This window comes from Nansenia antarctica, assembly GCF_963989245.1.
Source record: "Nansenia antarctica genome assembly, chromosome: 4".
NCBI lineage: Eukaryota > Metazoa > Chordata > Actinopteri > Argentiniformes > Microstomatidae > Nansenia > Nansenia antarctica.
The window spans coordinates 21939607-21963953 of NC_137689.1; the positions used below are offsets into that span (position 1 = coordinate 21939607).

Below are 24347 nucleotides of genomic sequence, written 5' to 3' on the forward strand. Positions count from 1 at the left end.
AAAAGATACATGATGTCTTAAGATCTCTCTTAAAAAGGTCCACAGTTTCAGCCCCCATCAGGTTCTCTGGCATGCTGTTCCAGAGGCTGGGGGGTTGACAACTGAAAGCTGCCTCTCCATGCCCCTTGGTTCTGGCCTTTGAAACAGTTAAAAGGCCAGTGCCAGAGGACCTCTGGGCTGTACCGGGTATATACTTTAAAAGCATGTCTGACATGTAGTGGGGTGCATGACCATAGAGTATACATTTATATAGAGTATACATTGATGTTTAAATCAATTCTAAAACTAACAGGTATCCAGTGCAGAGACTGGTGTGATGTGTGCTCTGGGTCAGGACCCCTGCTGCTGCATTCTGTATGATTTGCTGTCGACCAATAACTGTGTTTGGTAGACCAGACAGGAGAGCATTACAGTAATCAAGCCTGGTAGTAATAAAAGCATCCATTAGTCTCTCAGTGTTTGCCTGACTTAGAACTGGTTGCACCTTAGCTCTGTTCCTTAAGTGAGTTTCTCTCTTTTGGCTTTTCTCCCAATGACTACTACCTCTCTTGGTTGAGCTGGAGAAAGTTAAGTAATGAAATAATAATATGTGTATGTATTATTATTATTATTAATAATAATAATAATTAATAATAATAATACAACATATTATTATTTGTATTTATTTGTACCTAATGTTTAATGATTCCGGTAAATGGGCTTAGGATAAGATCATTACAGTAAATAGTTCTGCAAACTGTTTTGAGCTCAATTACCTCTACAGTGAGCAGTCTTACATCATCCTCTCACTGGCGAAGGTTACTTATTTTCACGAGTTGATCTGTATCATACATTTTCTATCCAACATCCTCTGCTAATTAACAATGGATTAACATGAGCTGCTTTGCATTTTCTGAACCTGGGTGAAAATTAGCACTGCTTCTAGGTTGCACTTAGTTGATGAGACTGCCCTTCTGTGCGCCCATGATGCTTACGAGAGAGCCTGAGTGGTGACTTCAGATAGGGATGAGCCGACGGCATTCTATTGGTTTAATGGAAATGTGATGACATGAAAGGGTTACTCCTGATGGTATAAAACCTCCCTCTATAAGCACTAGGCATCGTGGACAGGACGAGCGCGTACCAGTGACAAGTGTATCCCAAGTACTGGAATCGACCTAGCCGCAACACTAACACCATGAGTGAGGTAGGTGATTTCCCTGCTTTGTTTCAAAAACGCCTTTTAAGTTGTATTGTTCGCTCTCACCGAGGTGCGTCTATGCAGACTAGTCCGTTAAATTCGCTCTACAATTCAGCATGAGCATGTACTCTTCTTGTGTGCAGAGCACCCAATTACATTTGAAGTGTGCGGTGTCACAGCGCGAATTAAATGATTTGATTGCAGTTTCGATGAGGGTAATGAGACAGATGCTTTAGTGGAGATTTAACCAGTCAGTTTGAAGCCCATGCAGTCAGTCCATCATCTATCATCCAAGTTACTTTCGCGAAAGCAACTCGAGACAGTAGCCTACTACTTTATCCTAAGATTTGTGATGCTGCATGTATTTCTAGAGACATCTTTTATAGTACAAAGTTTTATATAAGGCCTATCGGTGCTGTAGGCTATGTCGCGTCTATAGCATGCATTAACCTATCATTCGCTGGTTTGGCTAAAATACATACACACATAGGCTATATCGTTTTAGTATACAACTACAATGCTACTGCAAGAACATACTGCAATCAATGATTTGATCATTTTACCCAATTTAAAAAAAACACAACTATTTGCTCATCTTACCCAACTTAACCCTGTGCCAAAGAAAGTGAGGAGGCATAATTATTGTAAAACGTGTCAGTCAATGAAATAAGCAACATATTGAACCTATATAATGAAAATCATTTATGAATGGATTATGCATCTGGTCTCTTGCTCGTTTTTTTATGTCGGTATTGGCACCGTGTATAAATTGGTCTGCAATTACCGGAAAATAAATGAGCGTCGTGCCCAGGGCAATCAACGCGCAACCGCATGCAGCCACACATATTCCACGAAATTGAGAGGAGCTGGAAAAGAGCTGCATGTCAATAGCTTTTGTTACTGTATTAGGCATAATGTTTCTTTATTTTTTAAGTCTTTATTCAACGTTTATTGTTATACTAAGTCGTTGAGCTTTCATAGTCTATTGCACTGAAGCAAACGTATTATTCGAACGCCGTTTGATAGGCCTTAATTACAAACAATGAGCGAACTAATTAGTGGCTATTTGAGTAGTTGATGTCTAGGTTTTTAATGAGGAAATGTGCCTTATGAAGGCACTGTATTTCTAGAATATCTGGATCAGCCACCCCAAGTAAAGAGGGCAGTGTGGGCGCTCAGAATCATACATGATAAAGTCTGTGTTTTCCTGAATCCTCTGATAAGCATGATTGTTGAGCCATGACATTAGAAATTAAAGCTTAATCCAGCATGAGCCTTACTCTACATGTGTTAGATGATGCGGTGGTGATATTGACCTAGACTCAAATGTCTACCAATCAACCCAATGCATCAAATGAGTGAGGCAATAAACATGTTTCCCATGCATATCAACTGAAGGGAATGCATGGTTGCTGTAGTCCTCTACTGCTCTCAAGAAGAACAGCACCAGTTATAATCCACTCAATGCAAACACTGCACTGGCAAAGAGCAACATCCTACAGTCACTGAATTATTCAAGGCATGCCGCTGACCCATAGAAATAACACATTCTATCACTGCGCAGGGGGAATGGAAATAAGTGAGCCACCCCCCCCCCCCCCATCTAAGACCTTATCACTGTCTCATTCACTTAGAACAATGCAGCGATCTGAGAAACAACTGAGCTGTATTCTTCGGCGGGACAGTGCGTACAGTTGGCCTCCATCGCGCGCCACAATTGCTTTCTGTCAAGGCAATGGAATCCTGCAGTTGCTGGACCTTAAGCCGGCACAGGCAGTGAGAGAGATTGAGAGAGAGAAAGAAAGAGAGAGAGGGAGGGGGAGAGATAGAGAGAGAGAGAGAGCCAGACTGGCTGGTAGTAGCAGATGGGGCCAGTCCCCTCTCTACAGCAGTCCACACACTCCACACAGCTGCCCCTGTCTCCTAGCACGCCACACATCCTGCCTGTATAGGTGGTCCAATAGTAGAGCCTCAGTACGTGGGCGAGGGAAGCCTGCCCAGTCAACCCTGTATCTTAAAACACATTAGAAATAATAAAAAAAACACTGCTGGCTGGAAGGTTTCTCCTCCGATATGTGTTACGTTAGTGCATCGTTTACCAACATCACCCCCTCAATCTTCTTATGATGTCATGAAGGGTATATGGTCATAATAATACTGCGGTATCACATCTGGCAACTATTTTGCTCGACTACTTAGTTTATACTGCGCACATGAACAAAGCCAGTGGCTTGTGAATGAGACATTACAAAGAGAAAACCTACAACACAGGACATTCACTAGCATTCCGTCACCATGATGGATTTATATGCCTATAAAGAATCAAGGCCAAGGCTTTAGAGGGGCTCTGTGAATGACGAATTCATTGGAAATCAATGTCCGTACGCACACGCACACGCACACACACAGACACCCACACACCCACACCCACACACACACACACACACACACACACACACACACACACACACACACACACACACACACACACACACTCCTTTACACTCATCCAAAGTTCCTACCGTGGTGACACTGACTGTACAATACTCACCAGCACATCCGTACAGCTCTCACCAGGAAGGAAGGCAAAGCCTCTGTGCTTTCATATGGAATTTAAATGTGTTTCACAAGGATGTACAGTCAATAGGGACCCTGTATTGGTTTACTTGAGCATGCATGGCTCTATAAGACTATGCACATATGTAAAGTGGAGCAGAGAAAAGAAGGAGCAGAGTGTGGGGGAGGGTGGAGAAGAATCAGTCCTGAACAAGAGATAGATGATCACACGTAATCATAGACCACACTCAAACACACCCCTGTCTTAGGAAGCCTCAGGAATTGATTGGCCTCTTTGTCCTTTAGGAACACACTGTAGCAACTGCTGCCTCCTGGGGCTTTAGGCCAGCGGTCTAGAAAAGCAGCTCTGTAATCTCTGATTATATGCAGTGCATTATTGGTAAACACATCTGCACACGCCGTAAAGCTATGTGATGTGGCGGTTGCATTACAGCTGGGCACTAAATCCACATCTCTCCAGATTTAAAGAGCGTCGCTTAGATTGAAAAATGCTCTTCACAAACGCACAGATATTAAGCGGATTTGTTCAATACTTTTTATTGCCAGAAAAGGATTATGGAACCACGCTTGGGTGGATATTTGGATCTGTCGTATATAGCTCTGGATGTCATAAACAAATTGAGACAGGTCAGGCTCATTCAATAGATGCCTGTCATCTACATTATCCACCTGGGCTTAAATTGGATTTGGCCCCCTCAAAAACACAGCTGTCCTCTTGCCTTAAATGGCAACTTGGGAAAAGTAAACATTTGTAGTACCTTGACTATTGGTGTTATGCCAAGATGACGCATGATGTCATATCGCTGCAGTAATGGTGCAGTGTAGGGGGAGATGTTGGCTAGATGGTCCAGAACAGTCTATGCTTCTCTCTAAAGCATTGGGGGACCAAACTAATATATGACATTCTGTAAATTAACCCAATCTCATTATTCTGAGCACTTGTCAATGTTGACTGGGGAGGCAGACAGATGACGTAGATAGATTGTATGGGTGACAGATAGATAGAGAAGTGGAGCCTCCAGGCTTAAAACAACAGGGGTGCAGTGAGCCATGACCGTTTACGTTTCCTCCTGTTCCGTAGGTTATGTTTGTCCTTGTTTTATGTTTTTTCATTTATTATACCTGTTTATTTTTGTTTTACTCACGTTGTCTTTGGTTTCTGTCACTTGGCTACTTTCCCTTGTGTGTTTCCCTTGTGTGTAATACTACCCCTCCCTGATTGGTTTCACTTGTCCCTCATCGTCTTTCCCTGTGTATGTTTGTCTGTGTTTACCCATGACTCTGTGCCAGTTCGTCTTTGTGTCGAAATGTCCCAGCTATTCCTATTGTTAGGTATTCATGGTTTTTGATATCTGAGAGTTTTTCAGACTTTGCTTTTTGCCTTCTCCCTATTGGATTATACGCATTCCCTTTGAACTGAAAACTTGTGTGCCGACCCCTGCTTAGCCTACCTCTTACTGGATTATAAGCCTTCCTATTGACTGCTTACCTGTGTATCAAACCTTTTTTTGGAAGTAAAGACTATTCTTTTGGATTACATTATTTTTTTGTTGTTGTCATGTTATTCATGGGGGTAGTGGTGGCCTAGTTGGACTGGTGATCAGAAGGTCATGAGTTCAAATGCCACCTGGGAACCCTTGAGTATGGCACATAGCCCTAAATTACTCCAGGGAGACTGTCCCTATAATCTCAAATTGTAAGTCACTTTGGATAAAAGTAAACATTTAAATATTTATAAAATCTATTGAGTCCTCTTCCCGAGTACTACAACCATTACAATGACTGATTATCTTTAAAATCATGGTCTTGTGGTTTGGTGGTTTCCATGTGGATAGAGACACTACACCTGAGTTTCAAAACAGGAAACATATTCTTAATCACATGGAAAGACATTAGAGTGAGAAGAACCCACACATAAATAAACATACAATGCTAAAATAAAAGATTCATATTTTATAGGAATTGTTTATAATATTATAACCTCGTCCCCAGGCACACAGTGCATATAATAATAATAACGACTCAAACCCGGCCTTAGTGGGAGTGAATTTACGGAGTAACGTATCTATTATTATTTGATGTCAGCGATTCACATGCCTGCGAGGCATAGCTCTGAATCAGAGACGTGTGGTGTGCAAACACTGGGGGGGAAGTGCTGTGGGAAATGATTGATGCGAAGTAAAGGCGATGTTTTCAGCGGTTTTTCTGTTGGCTTAATAAAGGCTAAGTTTGACGCAATGGTCCACCAGACCTTTTGCGCATTTTGGCCGAAGTGTCTGGGAACGAAACTAATGTTATAATAAAATGAATAGTAGTAGTACAGTGCTATGAATAATAATGAGGACATTGTTTAGCCGTTTAATGTAGTTACCATGTAATAGTATTACTATGATGAAAATGTATGTTGTCAATTCTAACACCAGTTTTGTTATTTGAAACCATTTTTTATTCTGATCATATTAATTTCAAAGAGAACAATCACACTTCCTTTCATCACAATGAGTGTCTAGTATAGAGTCACCACCACGTAATACCGTAGGACTGGTGGCTTTGGTGTCTACCTGGCAAAGCTGTCTGAGTCACCATCAAAAGTGGTCCAGGCCGTCTCTCCAGCCTTTCTTTATACATCAATGGAGGCTGAGAAGGAGAGAGGGTGGCTACCAATTAGTGTAAAAGGTCAATGTAGCGGAGGCAGGGGGAAGTAGGGATGGATGGAGGATGTCGGTTTGTGTCCTTTTTAACTGCTACCTTTAGAATAGGGGGGAGTAAATTGGGTTAATCTCAGAAGTGCCTATATAACAGATTCAGAGAGGAACACAGTTAATGGAAGTATATAGAATGAGCAAAGGTTACTCTTTTGTTGCATTTCTTTTTTACATAAGATGTTTCTACTGTTTGTTTTTTTATGACTTAGATGAAGAATCTTTCAGTGTTAGAGGAATTTGTCTTTTCCAAGACCATCAACTGGCAGAAATCATTCCAATTATGATTATTTTATAAAAAAAAAATAATAATGTTTACAACCCTACATAGCTCTCTCAATAGCCCTCTCAGTCTTCAGCTCTTAAAGTGATGTACTTATATAATACTCCTCCATGGTGTAGGTAACCTAGAGGTTAGAGAAGCTGGCTAGCAATCGGAAGGTTACTGGTTTGATGCCCGCCTCAGGAGGCAGCTTGCATGTGCCCTTGATCAAGACACTTAACCCCTAATTGCTCCAGGGGTGCAGAATATGGCTGACGCTGTTCCTAGAGCCAAAATACCAAATTCCAACAATTGACTGACAAGTTGATTGCATGGCAATAAATCAGTAAGTGAAGTAGCAGATGCCTTCATCCAAAGCGACTTACAACAAGTACATTTGTCTAAGTAAGTGAATCATCTACACATCAGTCATCATAAGAAAAACAAATGTATGCTAGGACCAGAGGCAGTCACAATGCTAGAAGAAGGAAGAATTACTTACATTTTTTAATAAAAACGTATTTACAGTAGAGAAACTATACAGGGGGGTAATGGCGATGAAGAGGTCTGTAGGAGGGACAGCCAAGATGTAGCCTGAAGAGATGGGTCTTCAGGCTACGGCGAAAGATAAATAGTGACTCTGCATTCCTGACAGCAGTGGGAAGCTCGTTCCACCAGTAGTGCACCAGGACAGTGAAAAGCTGTGACCGAATAGAGCAACCGCTGTATCCACATAGAGGCGGTGGTGCCAGGTGGCCAGCCGAGGTGGAAGAGTGAAGTGATTGGTCAGGGGTTTGGGGGCTGACCATTGCTTATAATTATTTATAGTCATCATCATTGTTGTCAATTTGGAAAACCCTTTCTTTCAAACCAGTTTTGTTCTGTTCGGATTCATTTCAAAGAGAATGATCACACTTCCTTTCGTCACAATGAGTGTCTAGTATAGAGTCGCCACCACGTAATACCGTAGGACTGGTGGCTTTGGTGTCTACCTGGCAAAGCTGTCTGAGTCACCATCAAAAGTGGTCCAGGCCGTCTCTCCAGCCTTTCTTTATACATCAATGGAGGCTGAGAAGGAGAGAGGGTGGCTACCAATTAGTGTAAAAGGTCAATGTAGCGGAGGCAGGGGGAAGTAGGGATGGATGGAGGATGTCGGTTTGTGTCGTTTTTAACTGCTACCTTTAGAATAGGGGGGAGTGAATTTGATTAATCTCAGACGTGCCTATAAGAGATTCACAGAGGAACTTAGTTAATGGAAGTTTATAGAGCGAGCAAAAGCTACTTTTTTGTTGCATTTCTTTTTTACATTGATGTTTTTACTGTTTCTTTTTTTTTTTTACCTAGATGAAGAATATTTCAGTGTTAGTGGAATTTGTCTTATCCAAGACCAGAAATCCCAAAGATCTTTTGCAGTAAATTTGATTTAAAAATAACCACAAATGGGGCGCTTGTTGGTGTAACACACTAAGGTGTCAGCCATGTAATCGCAGGGTACCTGGTTCGATTCCGGCCGTCGACATAGACTGCATGTCATCCCTCTTCTCTCTCACCCATCCTTCCTGTCAATCTCTACTGTCTCTATCCCAATAAAGCAGAAATGCCCAAAAACATATTTTTAAAAATTAAATAAACCCCCCTCCCCCACAAATCCTCTCCTATGGGTCTCAATCTTCAGCTCTTAATGTGCTGTACTTATATAATACTCCTCCATGGTGTACAGAACATAACGTCCATTCGCAACGTTCCACTTGTAGTAGTAGATGGTCCTGCTGGTACTGAATGATTCAGTGACAGTTAGTGAATCATGCAGGACTCTGACCCAAATGGCTGCTCACAATGAGCAGAGATTACACTCAAATAATCTATAATCCATCTGAATTGTCTGAATATTCTGATGCCTGCCCTCCCTGTAACCTGGACCCCAAGGCTAATCCTGGGGGGCTGGGTGGGTTTATGTAGATGAAATGATAAACGTCAGTGAAGAGAGGATAGAAGTGTGGGATGGGTAGAGACAGGAAGAGGAGGGGTAGTAGGTTGCACAAGTACTCACAACCAGGAGAAGCTTTAGAGACGAGAGTGAGACATGTGGGAGATAGAGAGGGGTTTACCTTCAGAGGTAAGGTTCATATATTGTTCATTGTGGAAAAGCTTGATGACCTAGGCCCAATCTCATTTCACCCCTTGGCCCTACATTTTAGCCCTACCCATCTGTTTTTCACATGTAGGGGTAGGTGTGTCCCAATTCCCCTATTGTGTAGGGGTAGTGCCAAATGGGAGGGCTAACATAGCCCTCCAAACAGTTTCAGATGCACACTCCAAACCAAGGGTTAAAATAGAGGGTTGACAACTCCCAGAATGCCTTGCGAATCATCGGCAAGATACAAGCAGGAAAAGAAAACCACAAATGTAATTATTTTCTTTGTTAATAAAGATTTTTAAAATGATGATAACCATCGTATTATCTTAGTTTAATGTCATTTCAATGTATTATAGACCTTTTCTTTATAGCAAGCATAACAAAAAAATCTCTATTATGCCAATGTGTCTAGCTGTGTGTCTAATGTTAGCTATCTAACGTTACATGTTTTAAGGCTGATTTATGCATGACAATCCCGCATTTTGACATTTCGCATTTCCCCCCTTTGAAGGTATGTGACACATTCTAATGCTTTGGTCCTCATGTCAGGATCCGATGTAATGATCGGACTTTTCTTTCGAAAAATGTGAATACATTTCCATGTTGTTCAAAATCAATGACACATCGCTAGTCAACTAACACAGCTTGTTTTGTGAGCCTGCTAACAATGTAAAGTAGTGTTATAGTTAACTAGGTAGCCGTGGGGATTACTCAACCAATCCATTGCGTTGCAGTATTTTGGCTTGACTAGTTTGTGTTAGGGTTAGGAAACATAGTTCCGTGTTTCAAAAGAAAAGTCCAAATATTTTTATTGGTTGCCGACATGCAGACCAAATGATCAGACTGTGTCACATATGACGCACACAATTTAAGTAAAGTTCAGCCACAAAGTTGAAGATGTTGCACTTGTTACCGCTCCTAATGTAATGCAGACTGGCAGAGTATGAGCACAGGTTGCTAGCCTACAGAGCACCGTTATACTGTCACGAACTAGCCTGATAATGAAGCACTGTTCTTCATAGCGTGAAACTTAAGTTGTGAACGAATCACGAGCGTCCATGCTTTTCTATGATATTACTGATGATGTATCAGTCTTGAAGGGTTATCCAATTTCATAGAGGAAGATTTTTTACCACTACCCCTTGTAACTCTGTTCCAAGGAGCAGGCCGAAAAGCGAGTGGCACTCCAAAACGAAGGGTAGATGTAAACATTTGAAATGGGATTGGGCCCTACAGTGCCTTTGGAAATGAGCTATTTCTGTATTTCAATTTTAATAAATTTACTGACATTTAAAAAAAACAAATCATTTTGTCATTCTGGGGTATTGTGTGTGGATTGATGGCAAATCATTTTTATTTAATCCATTTTAAATTGACTCTATAACACAAAAAAAGTGAAGGGGTCTGAATACTTTCCGAAGGCACTCTATGAGTCATATGCGAATCCTTTACATAATAACGCAATGTTTTCATGATGCTTTTGTCACTAGGTGACTCTAGATGACCCAAAAGCATTACACTTACTGTACGACGTAACTATTAGCTACATATCACTGCAGCACCAAGCTAGTACTGAGGAGAAAGGCTTGGTTTTTGGACAGGCTGCTCAGTGTGATTACTCATTTTGGCAGCAGAATGACATTGTAGACGACAGTCATCATGCCTTCTGATGTACAGTAGAGTGAGGGAGTCTGCTGTGCAGTTGGATGTGCACTGAGTGCCCCGGAGTCTGCCTAATGCCTGTTAATGTTTTATGAGGAAACCATGCTGTTGTGTCATTAGTTTTGCTCCGATTGTTTCAGCAGGGAGAAAAACTGTTACTTCCTGCTCATAATAATGAACACTGTTGTACAACATGAGTACAGGGCCAGGAGTTTTCCTAACCACATGACCTGAGTCGTAATTAGCTTCCAGATTTATTTTCTGCTCTGGGCACTTGGTCTATAATAACACCACAGGCACTTAACTTGTGATGACTGATATTAACACCTCCTCTATAGAGGAATGTGTTTCCACACTGCTCAGGAAAGTGTGTTTGACTGGAAGGAATGATCCTCAGAAGGAACCTTCTGTACCACTTGGTCCTCCAGTACATCGGTCACTTCACTGTTTGTAACACACCCCAAAAACCGACTTCCTCTACTTACATTCTATCAACGATCATAACACGTGGAACACTAATTGAGAGCAGGAAGACAGGATTCCTGTAGGAACTGAACAAAAAGGGACACTTGAAAATGAAATGACCCCCAATGACACCATTTAATTAGGAATTGTTCTTATCTTTTTAACAATAGAATGTAGAAAATCACAGTTTTTATGTAGACACTGGTATGGTACTGGTGATAGTTACTATGAGGTTGTAAAATAGAGGTGTCCCTTTAATAGCAAGAACGGACAACATTATTAAACTTCCGCCTTTAATTGTGATACTCAATCCTCATTCCATTGTGAAGCCCTTCTATTCTATCCCATTCGGTTCTCATTTCTATTCTATGAAACATCCACATTCACATAATTCATGTCCTTGTGCAGACCCAAATGCACAAATAACGTGACCCCCATGTCAAAATGCGGAGGAAAAATCCCTCAAGTTAAATGTGTACTGCTGTCAACACGCAAACTAAATAAAAAAAAAAAAGAAAAAGAATGCCGTGAGAGAATGACCCGAACACTGCCATGACACACACAGCCATCTTGGACCAGTCTCTCCCCACGGACAATACCGCCACGGTCGTTGCTAACTTTCCTCCTCTCTGGGGCACGGCTGACCTTGGCCTTCTCTATAGTGACGATGTCAGCTTCAGATTATGGATGGCTGGAGCAGCCGAGCCAACTTGAACGCCCTAACTCTGCCCTCTAACATCATCACCAGCATTATCGCTTAAGAGGGAGGCCATTTCATTATCCTGTTTCAACACGGACCACCCTCTCGACTTGGCTGCTAAGTGCTGAACATGCAGCCTTTATTTACAAGGTAGATGGGTTCATTTGATTTGAAGTTTTCAGCAACAATTAGTCTCAGTAATCATTTCTGGATGTCCATGTAATGAAGTTTAGTCCGCTTCCAGCGATGCCAAGTCCTGAGCTGGGTGGATATAGCGCTGTAAACGGAATTACTGTGAAGTCTGATGTATCAAAATTGTGTTGGCAGCTAAGGAGTGTCTTGGCTCAGTTTCCTGCCATACAGGCATAATGACAAATACTTGCTCAGCTTAAAGTCCTCCCTTGAAATAATGTATTTAAAGGAAACTCCCCTGTGTCTTTGTTTCTCCAGTGAGCTGTCTTGCGTTTGTTCTTCAATATTTGTTCATGCTGATGGATTTCGACACCTGCACTGTGGTGTGGAGAGTTGTTTTTCTTTAGGTTACGTAATTTGTGGGGGTTTCACTTGGATTATCCATGATATTCATCACCATGAGCAAATGCATTGCTGCTCGTCTTATGGAGTTTAAGTGCTCATTGACAAATCAACCATGTGATCTGTGATTTGAAGTGGGTCTTCCCTTTCCCTTCTGCTTTCTTCCTCCTGCCATCTTTCTTCAGCAGCAGGGCGAGCCTCTGTCACTAGTGCTCTCCACAACGCCGCGGTCGGGAGGCTGTTGAGGCGTTGTCATGGCGTTTGGGCTTGAGTCGTCTGTGGCCTAGTTCTGGCGTTTCCTTGTTAAATTGTTAATAGACACTGAGTGCAGCATGGAACTCCTCTGGAGATCCCAAGCTGCCAGAAGAACCAAAATAGGCCGGGAGAGGAAAGATCATTTATTTATTTTACTAACCCCCCCTTCTCTCCCTACTACTGCTCTACCCTTTCATCGCTGATGTGAGACTGTGTTTTATAAACGATATGGTTGAACTGACATAGCCTACATCAGAAAAGAAGTGGTGATTAGCTCGATGAATTGTGTTCACTCAGTGAATACATGAGAAGGTGAATACATCATGAATACATTGCAGCGAGGAAGTGTCTCTGAATTTTATAGAATTTTTTCATTATCCAGTGCATCAATGGGAGCTTCGGCAATGCTGTAAGGTTTCTATATCCCCACACCCCGGTGCCAGCGCCAGGCGAGTCATGCTGCGACAGCTGTAGAGGGCAGACCTCAGGTTGGCATCAGGGTGAAAACAGGCCACTGGGGCGTGTGCCAAGGATCACGGGCAGGGCTAGGCTGGACATGCCCAGGGGGCGACCGCTCATCAATATACCACTTATAGGAGGAGGATGGCAGGAGTTTTAGCTTAAGTGTGTATATGTGTGTGTGTGCGTGTGTGTGTGTGTGTGTGTGTGTGTGGGTGCGCGCGCTCGCCGTTGTGTTCATGTGTATGTCTGTGTGTGTGCGTGTGTGACCAGTCATTCATATAATGTGTATGTATGAATATGATAGGTGAACCTGAAGGCATTGAGATGTTGACTGTAGAGGGGTCTCAGAGCTGTTGACTGTAGAGGGGTCTCAGAGGTCTCAGAGCTGTTGATTGTAGAGGGGTCTCAGAGGTGTTGATTGTAGAGGGGTCTCAGAGGTGTTGATTGTAGAGGGGTCTCAGAGGTGTTGATTGTAGAGGGGTCTCAGAGGTGTTGATTGTAGAGGGGTCTCAGAGCTGATGGAGACAGAATGTGTTTCTACTGTTTGGAGTGTGTGCTTATGCGCCATAGTTCGTCCGTGCTATTTTTAGCCTAAGTGTTGACTCATTCGGGTATAATTTACTCCAGAATAATTACCAAACGTGTGTCACGCACTGTGCCAGTCCTTAGCCAAGATATTGGAGAGGCAAGACAGTATTTCCGTTTCCTCAGCCTCAATGTCCCAGAGCTGCGTGTCTGTTGTAGCCCATTAACCAACCACGTTAGGAAACAACAACAACGGCAACATGATGAAAACGCAGCGACACCATCAAGATCATCATCATGATCCTCGTCATCGTTCATTATACGCTTCCTCTATGACTTAAACATATGGGACTGGGAGCATGGAAACATCTTGCCTTGCTCCTCTGGGACCGTGACAAGCAGCGCCTCGGTGCGATCTGTGCCCATGCCAGTCTCAGCTGGGAGCAGCTCAGAGGACGCCATGTGCTCATTATCCCCTGCAGCTTCTGCGCCCACTGACGGTTAGACCGGCCATGTTACGGACACCCAGCGGAACGATCTGTGTCCCGTTCCTGCTGCTTAATGAGAGGCGACGCTTGGATATGGCTGGAGCTGCTTGGCGGCTTCCAGAAGGGAAATCTGTTGTGGTTGTTGTTTTTGGCTTGTGTTCACGTGTTTGTGTGTTTTGTTGTTCCCGGGTCCGCAGTGTGATTAAATAGAATGAAATGGGCCGTGTTCAGTGTGTGTCGGATTGTGACAGTCTTGTCAGAACGGCTCTCCGTTCGTTTTTCTCTCTCTCTCCTCATCTTCACTCGATTCGGTTTCGGGGATGCTGGGAGATGCTGAGTGGAGGTTTAGGACTTTTTAGAGTCAGATCTTTGCACCGGGGTAAAATTAGCACCACTTTTTGTACAATAGCTGACGAAAAATACAAGGTTAATGCTCCACTCATGCTACAGTGCTAACAACATGCTACAGTGCTAACAACTGTAACGATTTGAAAGTTTGGAGTTGGCACAGCGCTGCATTGCAGTGTTGATCATTGAGATGGAAAGTCCTGCTGCCTTGGCTCAATGTCCTAGACTCTCCATGTCGTGACTTTCCCTATAACACTGAAGATGAGATGAGCTGAAGTCCAGGTCATCCTTGATGGTTGATGAACCGAAAGAACGGTGGTGGAGAGTGAGAGGGGTTTAGATATGCTGGGAGCAGGTGTGACAGGACTGGAGCATGCCAGCGCGCTCCGTGAGTCACCCTGTCGGGTAACACTTTCTCAGACTGGCATGTGTGCTTGCTCGCTCACATACACACACACACACACACACACACACACACACACACACACACACACACACACATTTGCATACAAACAGATACAAAAGATATGCTTACACGCTTACGCCCATGCTAACACGCACACACGCTTCCTCTTCACACAAACAGACAGCCACATACAGATGGATGACAGGGTCATTCTCTCTCTCTCTGTTTGACAGCCTGCTCCGCAGCCTTGTTCATATATCCAGGAGTCACACAGGTTTTCCATCCAGAGAGAGAACTCCATCTGTTTTCCCCAGGGCTTTTGTATGCAGACAACAGGGGGGTGCTTTGAGTGAGAGGCTTTATTTAGGTCTGGCATGAGATGGACTCAGAAGAGCGTACACACTCACACATGCACACATACACGCACACAGACACTCACACATGCACACATACACGCACACAGACACTCACTCGCGGCCCACACAAAATGAGCATTCAACATTGGGAGCCATCTGTGTCGGCATCTCTCCATGGCCCACTTAAAGGAGAGTTTTCCTTGGGTTTGCCATGGATTTCAACCAAGCTGAACGGGGCCAGGACCCAGAGGCTAACAGTGGAGCAGAACATATTACATCTGTCTCTCGTTAGGGATATCAGTAGTAATCTCCCTATTATCAGGCCCTTCTCCTGTGTTGGTCACATATTATGTACGACACCATCTCTACAGTTATCAACTAACGTAGTAAGTTCTCTCTCCTATAGATTGTATACATGAATCTCTCTTGAACCATCAATAAAGCGTTTTGTGCCGCAGAAGCTTCCTGCTGCTCACTCTCCTCTGCAGAGACGGGGGGGGGGGATTCACCCCAATAATGCATGAGACTACAGGGAGATGGAGAGAGGGAGGGAGAGAGGGAGGGAGAGTACTTGGAGATAGAAAGAGGGAGAGAGAGAGAGAGCTGAGTAAGGAGGAAAGAGCTTCACTATTAAAAATTATGGGGGCGGAAAGCAGTGTAGTGTGTGTGTGTGTGTGTGTGTGTGTGTGTGTGTGTGTGTGTGTGTGTGTGCGCACATGCATTGGAGACACCCCGGGGCAGGGTTGCAGGTGCGCAACAAAGCTGTCTGCCTCTCTCTCTCTAGTGCCAAACTGGTAGTAAACATTCTCATTCATTTATTCAGACACACAATAGTAGTAGGTTAATTCAAACCCTCACATGAGAGAACATTCTAGTAGAGTGCAATTCTTAGTATAGATCAGGTAAATGTCTTATGCCTAGCCAGGACTCATGCCAGTCACAAAGTCTTTCGTGCAGATATTTTATCTTGGCCCAGATGCCAAAGCTGCTTATGATTCTCACTCAAACAAACGATGAAAGGCAGCACTCCTTACATTCTATACATGGAAGATACGTTGTGTCTGTGCTCCTATCAGGTTAACGCTGCCAGTCTTTATGTTGATTTCAGACATTCATGGGTGGATTAGCCATGAGGCTACTCCATCGAGTTTCAACAAAGAGACGACAAAAGACCAGACAGACCATGTTGTCATGTTAATCAAGATGCTTTCTCCTCCAGTGTTGGGAGAGGGTGAATATGAGAGAGGCTGTGTGTGTGTGTGTGTGTGTGTGTGTGTGTGTGTGTGTGTGCGCGTGTGTGCGTGTGTGTGTGTGTGCATGTGTGTGTGTGCTTGTGCGTGTGTGCGCCTATGTGTGTGTCTGTGTGTGTCTGTGTGTGTGTGTGTGTGTGTGCGCATGTTTTTTTGTGTGTGCCCACTCAAATGAATTGCACTTGCAGGCTCCTCTATGTGCGCATAGCATGGTGGACTAAAGAGGTTCTGCTGCTCTCAGTGTACTCTATAGTACACTCTGGTCAACAGACTGGCTGAGGTCTTTATCACTTCATCACTGTAGTGTAGACCAGCAGAGGCTGGTGGGGTAGAAATCAAAGGACAAGCTCATTGTAATGCACGGAACGTGTTTGATTCCATTCCTCATTCCATTCCATGCATTACAATGAGCTTGTCCTCCAATTTCTTCCTCCACCAGCCTCCAATGGTGTTGACACTGGTGTAGACATTTCTTTGTGCGAAAATCCACATTACCACAATTAGTATGTGACCCATATTTATGGATGATACGGAATATCATGGGGATTTCAATCTTTTGTTGATTATGTTGCTGGCAGGTTTTCGACTAGGCTATAGCTGCTCAATTGGCGAGTGATATCAATCAAGGAGCTCAAGCTGGAGAACGTGAGAACCGTGCATCCGTGACCCAACCTCTCATTTAAAATTCCTTCATGGCATCCAAATCAAATTTTCATGCAAATCTTTTTTTCGGCACATTTATTAGACGCTGTAAAACAAACATAGGGCTGAAAGGCAGAGAGATAAAAGCCCTCTCTGGAGAAGAAAAAAAGAAGAAAGAAAAAAAAGAAGAAAGAGAAATAATGTGGAGAAAATGTGCCAGTGCGCGTTGAGAGTAATCCTCCTGCACATTTTGACCAGGGTGGTTATGTAAGCTCCATCCATATCCAGGCAGAGAGGAGGATCACAGAAAGAGAGAGGGGGAGGGAGGGAGGAGGAGGAAGGGATGAATTGAAAGACTGGGGAGGGGGGGGGGTTCGCTGAGCTGATGCAACGCTGGATCAGCGAGTCACTCAAATTGTAAACCCGAGATATTCTCATTTTGATGGGTTTTGCCCCAACAACCCTCCTCCTCACATCTGTTTGCCTTTACTTTACTGATCAAAAGAGAAAACAAACAAAACTATTACAGGGCCACGCCACAAAGGACACAGAGCCACAACACGAGGATTAGAGCAGATTACAGTAGAGAGAGAGATTACGGTTTCTCATTAACCTCTATCCCCTGTACTATGTCTTTGAGAATATCACAGCGCTAGTGGAAAAAATCATTAGTGTATTTACAAACCCCCCGGTTGTGAAATACCAACTCATATGCTAAACAAATGTCAGATGGTGTGACTCTTTACATAGATTTACCGTCCATTCTAGTTGCTGCTAGACTCCCTAGGCCAGGGAACTGTAAATCTCTGTGATAATTATTTAGCACCTTCTCTTTCTCTGTGGCACGCTTTGGAAGTGTTTGCCTAAAGCTGTAGTAAATTTGTTAGGACAGTATAGCTGTTCTGTCGGGGGAGGCTGGTGGAGGTAGGAGGAGTACAGGCTCGTTGTAATACACGGAACGGGATGAGGAATGGTATCAAACACACGGTGGGGCGGTTGGGGGGAGGTAGATAATAAGAGGACAGACTCACACATGTTTGGTACCTTTCCGATTTCTACCTCCACCAGCCTCCCCTGTGTTCAGTGTATCCATACCCAGATATACACTGTATGATGCTCCTTGGTAGTGTCTTCCTCCATTAGGAGCTAGTATCAAGTGTTGTGTCCTCCAGTACTGAATGTTAGGTGGATGGGCGCTGGAGTGCTGGCCTGGGTTGTGAAAGTTCATTTCATGGGTCTAATGTGGTCTGATATGGAGGTGTGTTCTCTCCCTTTGAACTTGGGATTAACCCCCCGCCACCCCCTCTATCTCTATCTCTCTCTTGCTCCCTCTCCCACTCTCTCTGTCTCTCACTCTCTCTCCGTCTGTTCGGGCAATGTCTATTTAGAGCTGAGGGGCGGCGGAAGAGAGAGGAAGAGGGAGGAAGAAATGAGAAGAGAGGAAAAGATAGAGAGGAGGAAGATGTGACTCCGGAACAGTGGGTCCCTCTGGGACGGCACTGCTGGAGATAGTCTGTGGTTAACTCGCAACAGGGTTGGACCTGGGCTTGCGTCACTAGAGAGCCAACCTGAGAAGTCTATTTGCCGTCTCATTCCCGTTACTCCGTCGTCCCATAATTGATATTTTCCGAGCTCACTCCATGCAGGAGAGCATAATGACGGATGAGACCCACCAAGAATCCAAAACTCCCCAGTGGCTCCTTTTGAATGTGAACGGAGGAACAGAGAAACAGATGGCATGGCCTTCGTATGTGGTTTTCTTCCACTCTTAGCGGTGCTGAGGAAATGGGAGGAGGCTGCAGTTTTTTTTTTGTTTTCTTTTCCCTCTCTGGCTCCCATGCTGGCATCAAAGCTGTGCTGTGGTATTTGAAATTCATTGAAAGCACTAGATTAATAATTCAGGTTGGGCTAGGCAGCATAGCATGGGGAGGGCAATCTTTGCTGCTCAGCTGCTAGTGTAAAGCACACGGACACATGGACACAGGCACACACACACTCACACGCACATGCACACACACACACACGCACACACACACGCACATGCACACACACGCACACGCATACGCACATACACACACACACAATAATTCCGCAAACGTATCCTTTCAACTCGCGCAGTACCATCCTCATCGAACGAAGGTCTCTATTGAGCCGTTTCCTGGTGAAATGTCAGCTCAGTGCATCCTTTGATGTTGACTGCAGTGCAGTGAAGGACCAACCTGCCATAAGACAACCGACAGGAGCCAGGGAGGTGTAGAAGTCAGAGCATGCCACCTCTGCAGAAACGTGGATTATAGAGCAGAATGTCTCATACGGGCCGGGCCCCCTAGCAACTGCAGAGTGTCCTCTGTCATATCTGGTGTTCATCAAGGTTTCATACACTATATCTGACGTACAGTATCTAATTGATTCCACTATATAACTCACTCATCCTGTTGTATATACAGTATAGTTTTTTGTTGTTGAATCTTCGTATAGTGAGGTATATCTGTTGCAAATGAAGAAGAGAAAGATTGGTTTCTTCATGAAGGCATGTTGAAACATGATATGCGATCTGTAAAAGGCATTGGAGGAGTATTGATCTCTCTCTTTCTCTCTCTCTCTCTCTCTCTCTCTCTCTCTCTCTCTCTCTTTCTCTCTTTCTTTGTTATTTCAGAGACAAGGATCTGGAGCAGCGACTGGAGACAGCAAACCATCTACTGGAAAAGGTGTGTATTCATACAGTGTCAAAAGTAGCCTACACACACACACACACACACACACACACACACACACACACACACACACACACACACACACACACACTGTACCATTGTTGCACAGTGTGCCAAATACGTATATTGTTCTCCTTCAAAGTCATCCTGTGTATTTCATGACTGAAAGAGCTTGTATAACAGCTTGTATAATGCACTAAATCATCAAATGAATTGTGTAATTGTATCCTGCATCTTGATATCCATATTAGGGGAAAATACATATACTGTACATGTTATATGAATATGTGAGAATGGGACACACGTGCCATTGACTTCAGCTCTATTCAGAAAACCTGAACGCAGAGACCCAAAACTGATCAAAAGAGTGAAAACAAAATAATGTGTGTTGTCTCCTAAATCTGACAGATCGTTTGTCTTGTTGATCTCTCTTTTGTTTTTATGAAACAAAAGAGACCACAATGATTAAGACAGGCGAAGCGGTCCGCTGCCTTGGGCACATTCAAGCCTGGAATTAACAAAAAAAGACCTACTTTCCAAACTGGGGCATGGTATTGTTGTCATGATAATGTAATTATATTCCCCTGAGTTAGAGACGGCAAAATTAGGCGTTGCAATACTGGGAAGAATCCTTTGATATTCAGAAATGACGTTAAGTGGTAGAAATCCTGCTGAAGCCAATGGGATTGCAGGAGAAAATTGAATTCAAAGTCCTTCCTCCGGTGTTCCAAATAATTGACTTTAAAAAAATATATAAAATAACTACCGAACTGCATAGATTGCATCACTGTGGCGTTATAGAATTTTACCTCTCAAAAAGGCAATTAACAAGATGTATGTGAAATCCATGCAGTTCCCAGAAGTCGTATAGACCTACATACAGTACTTGATCCTGTGTCGCTCAGTTGGTAGAGCATGGCGCCAGCAACACTAAGGTTGTTGGTTGAACTCCCTCTGGGACTGTATACACTAAAACATGTATGCACTCATACGTACTGTAAAGCTTCTGCTTAATGGCATAATTACGTTAGTACCAGTGATCTAGTGATGTGGTGGTGGGTAAACTCCACCTTTTTATTTTGGTGAGTAGGGTTACCCACCCTTTCAGCTAGTCAGTTTACCCACCTATTCAATTCATGGGTTTCAGAGTTTACCCACAACATCCCTGATATCATATGAACAGACAGGTGTAGTTAAAACCTCCTACTTTCATTAAGACTGTAGATCGACAAACGCCACAGAGATTCCTTAGGAATACAATACACAATGGAATCACTGAATGGATTAATTTTTTACAACACAATGGAATCAATGAATGTATTCTCCCCCATCATTGGACCCATCCCCAAGACACGACGGATGCCTCCAGCATGTTAATGGCAGCCAAGCTCTCCTAAAAGGTTTCCTACCCCCCCATTCTGTACATTAAATGGGTCCTTCCCTGTACTGGGAGACCTCACCTCACTCTAGGGCCTTTGTTAACACTATTGAGGCGCTGTGTTTAAATGGATTTCTGTCTGTACTGGTGGTGATGATGAGGTACACTGTCATTCAGTCCAACCCCCCCAGGGAAATACCACCCTGAACAGGAAGTGGATCTTATCCCTGTTAATTGAATTTGATTGAGCCATGATTTACATTTATTTGACATTTGCCAATTTCCGTGTTCTATTTTTCACCTTTTTGCTTGCTTTTGTGAGGAGCCTAAACCACCCGAATAGCACAGCCAAGCTCATATTTCAATGCCTTAAGTATAAATTGATCAAATACATTTACAAAATGGAGACTGCGGCAATGGAAACAGAGAGAATGGGATTCCGTCCCTGCGCTATTATCATAAGTGGAGAGCTATCTCTCACCTTCATTGTTCCTTACTGTACGATCCCTCATTCGCTCGTAGTTATTTTAAGAGTCATCTCAGAACCCGTAATCTCTAAGGAGAGTTTGATTTAGTGAGACTATTTTAAGAGAGACAATTTTCAGACGTGATATTCCGGTCATGTGCCACTGCAGGTTACATCCCATTTGGAAGACCTCATGGACATATTGTATGACATACATTTAGGTTTAGGTACATTTAGGTATAGGTACCTTCACTTACTAGTGATACTAAGCCTTTGACCAGAAACTAACCAAACTTAGGTCAAATAAAATGTGTGTTTCTCTTATTAACTCCAATGTTCCACAACTAGAGATGACTCAACGGTTGTGTGTGTCTGAGGGGGGGATGGGGGGTGATTTCTGCTATCACCCAGGTTTGTAGACCAAGGCCTCATCAATCACTGTCCCTGTGTCCCTAAGCAGACTACATCTCATAAACACCAGGTCAGATCCCACCTTTAATAACCACCTTCACCAGGAATGAAAACACATCATCCTTTGGGTAGAATTGTGTGTGTGTGTGTGTGTGTGTGTGTGTGTGTGTGTGTCTGTGTGTGTGTCTGTCTGTCTGTGTGTGTGTCTGTGTCTGTGTCTGTGTCTGTGTCTGTGTCTGTGTCTGTGTCTGTGTGTGTGTGTGTGTGTGTGTGTGTGTGTGAGTGTGTGTGTTTGAGGTGTGATGTGGCACTCTGTCTGATTACTGAGACACATGAGAGACATTTGCCCTCAACTAACTACTCTTGGGTCTGGATAGTGGATTGGAATGTCACCACAACTGTGCTTTCATATGTCCGTTCCAGATAGGGGGCAATCTTAAGATTGCTCGGGGTCATGCAATCCTGTAATATTCATTTCATTTCTTTTCATTACCAAAATGTTGTTTTACAAAGCGTGCCAAGGTCGTCAAGAAGTCCCATCTAAACGTATGTTTGTTCGTTCTGCAATGTGCTTTGGATGTTTGCACACACAACTGTTTAGTAGATACTCAGCACAAGTGCATGTGATGATGTTTAGCTAAGCGGTTAACCTTTTTGGCTTTGAATACACCTGCAGTAGTAGACGCATGGGAATGGAGACATATACTATTGCATCCTGTCGCCAGTGGAATCAGGCCTGGGAATTGAGGTCACATCACAGAAATTGGAGCCACTGTTGCTTGTTAGGTCACTCTCAGTCACCTCACAGATCCAATTTCTCTGTGCTCGCCTCTCACATTTAACCAATCAGCATAGGCTTTACTATTCATGGAACGTTCACTCTTTGGTTGCTTGGAGACCGAAACCCTCATTCCCTCATTGCTGATGTTTTGGCTGTGATTGACTATGTATTAAAGAGACACTTAACCCTTTATATAGAAAGTAAATGAACAATTTATGTGTCAATCTGTGTCAATTTGACATCTTTCCATACACATTAGTGTAACTACTATAGAGAATGAACAATGAATGGAGAGTTAGACAACAATATCCTCATGGAGGACATGACTAGATTAGATTAGAGGGCTGCTTCTTAAATATAATCTTTTCAATTAAATTAAAATTAAATCGATCTCCATAGACTTAAGGCCAATGCACACAGCGTGCGATTTCTGTTGCGCGTCAACATTCCATTTAGAAGTTTGAATGGAAGTCTATGAGAACATCGCATCTCAACACACACGGCCCCGATTTTAATCGCACAGCGAAAATTCGATTCCATTCATTTTGAATGGGACAAAGCACACGGCGTGCGAGTTTTGTCGCACTGTCAAATTTTGCAAATGTTAGCTTCAAAATGAATGGAATCGAATTTTCGCAGTGCGATTAAAATCGGGGCCGTGTGTGTTGAGATGCGATGTTCTCATAGACTTCCATTCAAACTTCAACATGGAATGTTGACGCGCAACAGAAATCGCACGCTGTGTGCAGAGCCCTTTAAGCACATTATATAGACATTAACCAACAACAGAAAGCCCAAAGTTAACCCCCTTCTGAAAGCAAAGGAGACATTTTTTTTTTGCTTGCTATGCATTCACAAGACTTCATGGAAAGCCATGTTATCACTCTGTCTGAAAACAGCCCCTTGCCTCTAGCTCTAGCCCAATCGTGATTTATGTCTGTGAATCTGAAGTGACCGAAAATATGTGTAAGCTAGTAGTACTTAAGGCACAAGGTCCCCTTAAGATCATTAGTTGGCACCATCACCATATAGGGGCCTGGGGTTGTTTTTCCGATAGGACAGATGTCATAGGCACTCACACTCATGGCAGCCTCTCATTGTCTCTGTTCCTGACTTGCAGAGGAGAAGAAGGATGCCCTGGTGGACGACTTTGCTGACATCGACATGAAAGCCCCGGAGACGGAGAAGGCCGCTGTGGCCATCCAATCCCAGTTCAGGAAGTTCCAGAAGAAGAAGCAGGATGTGAAGTCCTAGAGTGGGCGGGACAGGGCCGGGCAGCTCTGTCTCCTGAGGCTGGACTACACCGGCTAGGAGCTTGGTCTTGCATGTCAATCAAAGCGCACTGTCATGGACTCAATTGGGGGGTGGGGGTTCACGGATTGGGAGGGTCAGGGATTCACTGATATCTTTGTCAAAGTGTATGTGTAACTTATTGAATTGATTGCTGTATCCATAAATTATGGTTAAGTTCTGGATATATAATATATATATACAGTATATATTGATCTTTCCTATGATTTTGCTATCTCTGTTTTTTTATTGAATACTTACTTAATACTATAATACTACACTTTATAAAGATTAGTGGCTGTAGCCGTCAAACCCTTGGTAGTCTCCCTCATGTCATGTACAATGTCATTTACCCA

At 43.4% G+C, this 24347-nt stretch overlaps 1 protein-coding gene across 1 annotated transcript; it reads left to right on the top strand.

The window, feature by feature from the left end:
* Positions 1 to 1115: 1115 nt before the first annotated feature.
* Positions 1116 to 23955, top strand: pcp4a (Purkinje cell protein 4a; the record flags this gene model as incomplete). Its single annotated transcript, XM_080530297.1, has 3 exons — positions 1116 to 1186; positions 19608 to 19659; positions 23822 to 23955. Exons 1-3 carry the CDS (start codon positions 1178 to 1180, stop codon positions 23953 to 23955), a joined length of 195 nt encoding a protein of 64 aa, XP_080386423.1. The 5' UTR covers positions 1116 to 1177.
* Positions 23956 to 24347: the final 392 nt, after the last annotated feature.